We start from the raw sequence: 9,278 nt of genomic DNA, 5'->3' as shown, positions 1-9,278 counted from the left end.
ATTATAAATACTCATTTCACTTCTAATTTCTTGCTTAGTTATCAACTGTTTATTAATATTTTTGAAATTCAAGCCAAATTTTGAGAACTAGGTTTCGCTTAGTAATCATTTTGTGTTTTGTTATTGAAAGTTAAGTCTATTTCTTTCATTTTCTTATCATGATTTAAATCAATTTTGAGTAGAAAAGTTGCATTATTAGCCAAATACTAAAACAAAAACAAAAACAAGTACTTAAAAACTATTTTTGTAGTTTTCAAAATTTGACTTGTTTCTTTTAAAACATGTAACAAAAAGTAGATATTCAAAAGGTAAAACGATGTTTATAGACTTAATTTTCAAAATTTTAAAACATACCAAACAAAAAAAAGATGGTCAAATAGGACTTAAAATAGTTTTTCGTTCTGAAATTCGACAAAAAATTCAACCTCTAATACTAATCGTTGTAAGAAAATGATGAAAAATATGCATAATTTTCGAAATACTAAATATAAGAACTAAATGAATACAGAATATATATATATATATATATATATATAATTTATAAAAAATAACCAAATATATTTAAAAATAATTTCCTAAAATGATATCGTGTTGGAACCTATCTCTGTAGGTAGGTGACAACTATGATACAATTTTGTCTTACTCATCAATGACGTGGATTTACAAAAATTCCATGCAGCCACGTCACACGTTCGAGACTTGCCTCCTAACGCCGTTGCCTTTAAAACAAACAAGCCGTCTACATCTCCGAGGTAGCTAAAGACGGCAAACTTCTTCCCGTAACAGCCCATCGGCGCCCTCCGCCTCACCTGTGGGTCCCGGGGGTTGCCTTTAATCGACGGCTGTAACTCTACCGTGCTCTTCGCTTTGTCACCGACTCCGTCACTTTAGTCCTTCCTATTTCCTTCTACCTTCGTGAACCACGTTTCCAATTATCGAAGCAACTTCCCCGATTTCCTCATCTCCGTTCACCATACCGACGCCTCATTCATTTTTCCTCCGCCCAATTCGTACTCTCTCAAAATTTAATCGGTTTATCACTTCCAACTTTCCTCGGGATAATCTCCTCCGCAGGTTTGAATGGATAATCTCTTTCGTTTTTATGTTCAGTGTTGTATTGTTTTTTGTTTCCTTGTAATTTCTCTCCTCCATTCGCGTTTGTTGTAGCCTTTAAGGTCGTTATTTGCTGATTGATTGATGTTTTAGGGTTTTATGTTGATTCTTGAAACTTGATATTATTCTCCTTTGCGATTGAGCGGGAAATTAGCAACGGAGTTCTATATGTTTTAGTTATATAATACTGAAACTGGAAGTATTTTTTTGTCATTGAGCTCGATTTTTCTATAACTGGAATCTTCTTTGTTATGTTTGAAGTCCACGCTGTTTAAGACTTCTAGCTATCGTGTAATCTTGATCAGGAGATCTTATTTTGATACACTCGTTGGTTACCGGTAATGTTGAATCGCGCATGCTCTCTGAGAGTTTTGTGTTCACTTGTGAGCATTTCTTGTAATATTCGTGTGCATGCTAATCTGTGAGGGATGATTGCTTTTGGTGCATCACAGACGATTTACTTGGTCATATTGATTTATTTTCCTAGGGAATTTTTCAAGTCTGCCGAATCGTGCATTCCTTATGTAGGAGGGGATTGTACTGGTTTTGACGTGGAGAGAAATAGTGATCAGAAGAATTTTATACTATTACTGGTTAACTTTGCTCATAGTGGGAGCTGATACTACTTCAAAGCTTGTGATCAGTTAATCTAAGATTCTTAGAGCATGTTCGGGAGTTTCACTTTTGTCATTTTCAAAAGAACTCTGAAACACATTTTTAATCTTTCAAAACCAATTTTTATGATGTAAAAATTGCATTTAAAAGTATAAAATTAAATAATATATTAATTTTAAGTGATTAGACGCCTATTTCGAGGTGAAAAAAAAAATCACTCCTCTCCCATTGTTTCTTGTTCTAGTCGTCTTATTCATTTTCTGGGTGTGGGCATGAGAGTCCCGATGGTTGCTCATTCTTGATGTTTATTCAGAATATTTTGACTTTATAGGTCTTATGCATATTGTTTGGTGGGGTTCTTCAACCTCTATACTCTTATGTCTTGGTTCTTGGAAGTTTTACTTATTTACTTTAATAGACTGGCCCTTTCTGAAGTGCACTGAAGACTCAAAATAATTTATTCTCCGGTGACCTTTATTTTTTCACTTTGCGAGGGTTTGACTCATTTTTCTCTGAGATCTCAATATGGTTGAAGAGTGATCTGGGAGAAAAATTAGTTGAAGAAAAATAATATTGCAAGATTGGTTTATAAGTTGGTTTTGATCAAGCACAATCCTATTTAACTAGATTCTTTTAACAGTTTTGCTTGATGGGATGGAGGAGGGTGTTCTTCTACACACTGTTCATTCTCTTCAAAATGGTTGAATCCTCCAGTAGATCAGGGAAGATGTGGTTATTGAATTTAAGCAGCGAAGCAGCACCTAAGTTCAGCTGGACAATTCTCAGTGCTGGTGTATTCGTATTTGCTGCACTTGTTCTTTCTACGTTTCTCATCATTGAACATTTGGCTTCTTATAATCAACCAGAGGTTTGTTGTGTTCCTTCATTTGATTGCAACTCCAAAGTACTAGATATATTATCTTCTGTGAAATTCTTGAACTCTTCTACTTTGCTGCTTGGTGGGAATAGATGCCCATGTCCAGTCGGACACATTGTACAACCAATGTGTTAGCCTTGATGGATTCCATTTTGATGTCTAATGATATATCTTTTTTATTAGTTTAGATGATTGTTATGGGTACCCTCTCACTAAACACGATAACTTTGGTTACCTAGATGTCAAACAAGATAGGAAGTGTGGAGAATGAGGACTTAGATGTCAAACAAAATAGGATGTGTGTGTGGAGAGTGAAGCTAATTGAAGTTATAGGATGTGTGTGTGGAGAGTGAAGCTAATTGAAGTTTTACTCCTTTGACTTTCTTAGTCAGGGGCTGTATATGTTTTCTGTGTGTTCTCATCTTTTGCTTATTTCGAGAGGTTATGCTATATAGCTATCCCTGTATCACATAGCATGTGGCGCTGTTCTGTTGTTTGACTTTCTCAGTGCAGGGGCTTTATATGTTTTCTGTGTGTTTTCATCTTCTTCTTATTTCGAGAGGTGATGCTATATAGCTATCAGTTATCACTGTATCATATAGCATGTTTTTTTGGCGCTGTTCTGTTGATTGACAGAGTGCCTTTTCTTGTTTCAGGAACAGAAGTTTTTGATTGGTCTTATATTGATGGTTCCTGTTTACTCTCTAGAATCGGTGAGAGTACTACTACTATTAGTTTATTTACATCGTTTGTTTGTGTAATTTTTATTTCATTTTAAAGGCTCCTAATATCCATGGGAATCTTAATATGGTGTCTCTTCCAACATTTATTGTTGATTCCAAGTTAAAACTTAAAACTAAAATAAGTAAGTTTTCTTTTTCTTTTTTTGCAACTGCTCATTAGTTTTGGAGGATAAGGAAACGGATTTCAACTTTCTTTGATCCTTTAACTTTTATTGCTATCACTTGGTGTAAATTCTCCCCTCTCTATAGCTATAGAGTCTCACGTTACTCACTACCCATTGAAAGGGTTTTTTTGTACTCCTATAGCACTGAGCCCTTTTGTAATTTCATTTATCCAAAAAAACCATAGTTCCCCTTTACAAAAAAGAACAAAGAAGAAACAGGGATAATATAATTCTGCCGGTGCATTTGTTTTAAGAAACATGCTTGCCAGATGGTTAGTTGGTCAAGTGCTGCAAACTTGGTATTCTCAAGAAATATATTTCAGGTTCAAGTTTGAAAACGATCTCATTTTATTTTGAATTATGCTTTGAACAATTTTCTCTCCTTTTTCCTCTCGTAAGCCTTTGTCCATGGATCTCTCAAAAAGATTTCTTTGTGGTATTCTCAGCGTCCTAGCCTCTCTCCTTCCTTTATTTAGGTGGGTGGGAATTAGCCCTCGAAGGTATACACAAGAAAAAAAATCAAAACGTCCTAGTTGGTTTCTCTTCCACAGCTGGTGCTTAGTATGCAAAAAGAATCTTGAACCTCAGTGTCATCTTGTTTCTTGCTAGTGTGCTACATTTTGGGATTGTATTTTCCTCTCTGTCTTGCCTTCAATCTCAATAGTCTCCCCATGAACATTTTCTGGGCATTCTTTCAAAAGAGAGAATATGCTTTTGTGGTTTCATTTTGTTAGGGCGTCCTAGTGGGATGTTTTCCTGGATAAAGAAAGGAATGCACTCATCAATGATGACGAATCCTTTAGGCATCATTTGGACAATCTCAATTTTACTGCTTTTCTTGGACAGAACTTTTGGTACCATTTGGTAATTACAGTGTATAGTCTAAGCTCTCTTTTGTTACAATTTGATGTGCTTTTCTTTTGTAACTTCATTTATCCAATGAAGCTTTTTCTTATTTTTTATTCTATATATCTATCTATCTATCAATATATATGTATATATAACGGAGAGGATCTACTTTGTTGGTAGGAGAAGTTTCTGAATGTGTTTAACTTATATTTGATGTTTCTCTACTTTTCATGTCATTAATATTTCGTTTTGGCTGCAGTTCCTGTCATTGTTAAATTCAAATGGTGCATTCAACTGTGAAGTGATACGGGACTGCTACGAGGCATTTGCATTATACTGCTTTGAAAGATACCTTATTGCTTGCTTGGGTACGTCTACTTTTTATGGTATTGCAGTTATTTTTGTTTTTTTTTTGTTTGCTGCTGGTTAAACATTTATAGCTATGACTTTTCTCCTTATTTTACTAATTATAAGGTTCTTTATTTCCATCTTATCACATTGAGGCTTTCCTCCCCATCCTTTTGTATGTTTTATATTTTAAATGAAGTTTTTTTTCTTTTAAATAAAGCAAATGCATTGCAGTGATTTTATGCAATCTTTTCAATTTGCAGAAGCGCTGTTTTCTTAATTTGCTTTCTTGTCTGTGTATCTCAGCTAACAATTCGTAATATTTTTAAGAAGTTTATCTTCCTCTTGAAATAAGAAGGATGATTGTAGAATATAAACCTCTTTTTCTGCTTGTGATGTGTAAGTTTGGAAATCAGCTGATAAAGCACTCCTCGATATGCGGCACACTTTTTGATCACCTCTTTTTTGTTGCATAGTACATTATTGCTCTTGTGTGTTAGTTGTATGCAATGTAGTATGAGATGCTAAATTGTTTTGGTGGTGATTAATTCATTTTCCTAGGTTAGTTTGATGCCCTTAAATATGGCAAAAAAATTTACAATTTTTATATGGTTGAAAGGTGGTGAGAAACGCACGGTTGAATTCATGGAAAGTCAGACTGTTGTTGACTCTAGCACACCACTTTTGGCGGAAAAATATGCATATGGGGTTGTAGAACATCCTTTTCCCTTAAATTGCTTCATAAGGGAATGGTATCTTGGTTCTGACTTCTATCATGCGGTGAAAATCGGTATTGTTCAATATGTATGTGATCATCTTTTTGCTTTTTCTTTCTTTTGAAATAATTGTGGTCTTGTCAAATTCAGATAATGATTTTGATCCTTGATTAACATCCAGATGATATTGAAGATGATATGTGCGCTCCTAGCCATGATTCTTGAAAGTTTCGGGGTCTATGGAGAAGGAAAGTTCGAGTGGAGATATGGGTCTGTGTTCTAATTCATTTTTGTGTATGTTCTACAATTTTTAACATCACAAATGCCCCATGATCTCGATTGTCTATAATGTGGACAAATGTGATCAAACCTCTTCTCTAGGATTTAGGTGTTAGAGTACTTGTAGTTCTAACATACTTTTCCTAGTCTGTGGATGAATTTTGACCTATCTCTGTTGTATCCTTACAGTTATCCCTATTTGGCGGTAGTACTTAATTTTAGTCAATCGTGGGCCTTATATTGCCTTCTCCAATTCTATTCTGTCACGAAGGACAAATTGGAATCAATTAAACCTTTGGCAAAGTTTCTTGTGGTCAAGTCAATAGTTTTCCTCACCTGGTGGCAAGGTGTTGCCGTTGCCTTTCTTTTCTCAATAGGAGCTTTCAAAGGGTCATTGGCTCGGGAGCTAAAGACACGCATACAAGATTACCTGATATGTATTGAGGTGAGTCGAGACTACATTTCTTGACCGTTTGCTTCATTTATCTTGCAGCTGTGCTTTTAAGTTTTAGGCACGCCCCACTTTATTTTATTTATTTATTTATTATTATTATTATTATTTTTTGTTCGAGATCAATTGAACTTATTAACTATTGCATGCGATCCATACTTGGAAATTTGTGATGTTATTGGAGTTAAATTCATACCCAAGAGTATGGGTATTAGCTAGCATTTGATTGGGACCCTTGGGTATCATTTTCAAAAGTGATAACCATCTCTGACTTTCAAGGGGGAGGAAACTCTGTTAAGGCCTATTTGAGGGCGGTTGAAAAACTTTCTTGGAAAATTATGATGTCATTCCATGTGATCTGAAACAAATTGAGTTGATTGTCAAGAATGTTAAATCTCGCATCATATTATATCGTAATAACTTTTTCTGTTTTCTGCTATCCTTTTATTAAGTTCGAATTTCATTTGCAATCCGGCAGGTTTAAATTGTAATAAATTAAAATTATTTCATTTCATTCAGATGGGTATTGCTGCTGTCGCACATGTTTATACCTTTCCAGCAGTACCTTATAAACGTGGAGAAAGATGTGTTCGTAATGTTTCGGTGCTGTCTGACTATGCATCACTAGGAACGCCACCTGATCCGGAGGAGGTTCAAGACTCTGAACGGACAACTAAAATACGCTTGGGTCGCCATGATGAGAGAGAGAAACGTTTGAATTTTCCTCAGAGTGTTCGAGATGTTGTCATTGGAAGCGGTGAAATCGTAAGACTTAAACCTTGTTCTTCTTAATCCTGCCATTTATTTCTGGGCACTGATAAGTTGGTTACTCTATTCCCCATCAGATTGTTGATGACATGAAGTATACAGTCACACACGTAGTAGAACCAGTTGAAAGGGGAATTGCAAAACTTAACAAAACGATCCATCGGTTCTCTGAAAACGTTAAACGGCATGAAGAGCAAAGGAAGAGTGCCAAGGATGATAGCCATTTGATTCCTTTGAATTCTTGGTCAAAAGAATTTTCTGAAGTTGAAGAAAATCTTACTCAAGGCAGTGTAAGTGACAGTGGAATCACCAATGGTAAGAGACAACATTCTCAATCAAAAGCCACGACTTCTCGAATTAGATTTGGCAGATAACATCTCATTTGTTGTGCATAAAGGAAATGTAAATCGTGAAAGAAACTTATGTGTTGGCAATGGCATGAATTTTAAGCATGCTGATTGTTTCTTTTAGATTAGAATAGAAATGTGAATGGCGGGGACTTTAAGTGGCTAAAAAGTACTGGTCCTGGTCCCTTGTAGAGCTAACCCTTCTTAACCCACCAAACTCATCAAAAAATTAGCTTCAGACACAGGATTTGATACAAAGATACGAAAAGAATCTCAGACGGGTGCTTTTGGATTTTATTTCTGTAAGAGCAACTTTTTAGTGAACAATTCTGTTTTTCCACTGAACAATTTGTTTGAAGGGGATGTAAATGCCGCCAATTTCCCTTCATGTTCCTTAACTCTCTTGTTTGTGTACTAATCATGAACCACTGAACTTTACCACAATTATGACTTATTTCTCTCTCTCTCGGCCTCAGGTTGATATTTTTGCTTGATTTTTCTGCCATTTTTGGTTTTTATAAATATATAATTGAGACGAAGTGCAAATGCGTAAGCCCTTCACTTTGGTTATTTCTGGTCTCTTTCCGTGTTGATACTGTGATATATTTTTCTCCCATTGACACCATTTTTTGAGGGTGTACTTCCTAAATCTCATCAAATCAAGGATAGGGACTACAATTACAAAAAAAAAAAAAAAAAAAAAAAAAAAAAAAGAGAAGCTCTCTTGGGAACGAGAGCTGCGTATCTGATAACGATCGGCATCGTTTGTTGTCTGTGGATTCCAAATATTTTAATTCACCACAAGCTGACTAGTCATATGGTAACGATCTAATATTTGTTTAGGGAACAAAATTTTAATACAAATTCCTGATACATGAAATTTAATACTTATTTTTTTTTTAATATTCAAGTGAAAGTAGGTGAAGAAAGAACTTTGAATTTAGTTCTAGTAGACATTCGAAATTCAATGGACTACAAAAAATTGTATATTCATACTTAATTGTTATGTTAGTCAAAATTTCCCCAGTAAACAAATCTGCATTTAAAGTGGAATTGGATAACAAATTCCAACTCCTTGAAATTGGCCTGCTACCTAACAGCCTTTTGGGAAAAATTGTAATAGAAATGAAATTTAAATGGCATTTGAAATAGTCTCCAAATCCAGAATGTGGTATTTGATAGATTTATTTATTTATTAAAAATTTCAGGATATATTTTTGTCAGGATTTTGATTTGCATATCACATTTTAAAGTCATTTACTAAATATGAAAAATTAACCAAACGTAATTACAATATAATTTTATATCCGAGTCATGTTTACTCTATGTTGGATTCAAAATTTGCACGATTTACTTTTTTTTTTTTTCTATAATTCAGACACACACCTAAAACTTTCTAATTTCATAATGAATGGTATATGAGCAATAAGACTACCCCATCTCTATGTAGTTCATCATTTTTTTTCTGATAAACTGATCATTACTTTTTACATAAAAGATAAAATTGTAACTTAATTCTTTTTAAACAATCAAAAACTCTTTTTTGCAACATATGTGATTAAGTGGCTATACTCAACTATTTCTTTTTTCATATTTTTATACATTACACTACAAACATATTTTTTTTTTCTTTTGGTCTTTTTCCTAGTGGAAATCAACTTAAAAAAATATGTAGAATGGTTGATTTCAAAATAGTTTGCATAGTCATGTTATGTCTAAGATTTTACTATTGGAATTTGGATTTAAGAGATGTTGTCGGAAGTAACCTTAAAAAAGTTTTCATATCTTGCAACTAACTTTTGGAGAAAATCGTTAAAATTGTTTCCCTTGATTCTTCCTGGCCAATATCGATCCTGAAATTTAAATACAAATCTTAACTTTTTTTTTCTTTTTTTCTGGTCCATTCAAACGGTTTGATTTTTCTTCTATGGAATCTTAGTGAGGATGGAGACGGAATCAAATGTCTTTCTCAAAATTCGATATTTTTCAAAATTAAAAAAATATCATT

The 9,278-nt window shown here is 34.1% G+C and overlaps 1 protein-coding gene across 5 annotated transcripts; it reads left to right on the top strand.

The window, feature by feature from the left end:
* The first annotated feature begins 771 nt into the window (after positions 1–771).
* Positions 772–7,732, top strand: LOC103485649 (protein LAZ1 homolog 1). Of its 5 annotated transcripts, XM_051081842.1 has the most exons (10): positions 790–1,074; positions 1,601–1,756; positions 2,369–2,596; positions 3,262–3,318; positions 4,621–4,729; positions 5,329–5,513; positions 5,607–5,695; positions 5,894–6,149; positions 6,675–6,920; positions 7,001–7,732. In XM_051081842.1, the coding sequence occupies exons 3-10, from the start codon at positions 2,378–2,380 to the stop codon at positions 7,295–7,297; spliced, it is 1,458 nt and encodes a 485-aa protein (XP_050937799.1). In that variant the 5' UTR covers positions 790–1,074; positions 1,601–1,756; positions 2,369–2,377; the 3' UTR covers positions 7,298–7,732. The 5 variants fall into 5 exon arrangements, with proteins under 5 accessions (XP_008441551.1, XP_050937799.1, XP_008441553.1 ...); XM_008443329.3 differs by lacking the exon at positions 1,601–1,756 and having other exon boundaries at positions 772–1,074; XM_008443331.3 differs by lacking the exons at positions 1,601–1,756; positions 3,262–3,318 and having other exon boundaries at positions 791–1,074.
* The last annotated feature ends 1,546 nt before the right edge of the window (positions 7,733–9,278 follow it).

This window comes from Cucumis melo, chromosome 3, assembly GCF_025177605.1.
Source record: "Cucumis melo cultivar AY chromosome 3, USDA_Cmelo_AY_1.0, whole genome shotgun sequence".
NCBI lineage: Eukaryota > Viridiplantae > Streptophyta > Magnoliopsida > Cucurbitales > Cucurbitaceae > Cucumis > Cucumis melo.
The sequence above is the reverse complement of the archived record's forward strand: the minus strand, read 5'-3'. Positions and strand labels throughout refer to the sequence as shown.

Excerpts from the sequence above, each read along its gene's own strand:
- LOC103485649 (XM_008443329.3), top strand. The coding sequence starts at position 2,378 with ATGGGATGGAGGAGGGTGTTCTTCTACACACTGTTCATTCTCTTCAAA. Across the intron at positions 4,730-5,328 it reads ATACCTTATTGCTTGCTTGG|GTGGTGAGAAACGCACGGTT; the intron begins GTACGTCTACTT and ends TATGGTTGAAAG. Across the intron at positions 5,696-5,893 it reads AAGTTCGAGTGGAGATATGG|TTATCCCTATTTGGCGGTAG; the intron begins GTCTGTGTTCTA and ends GTATCCTTACAG.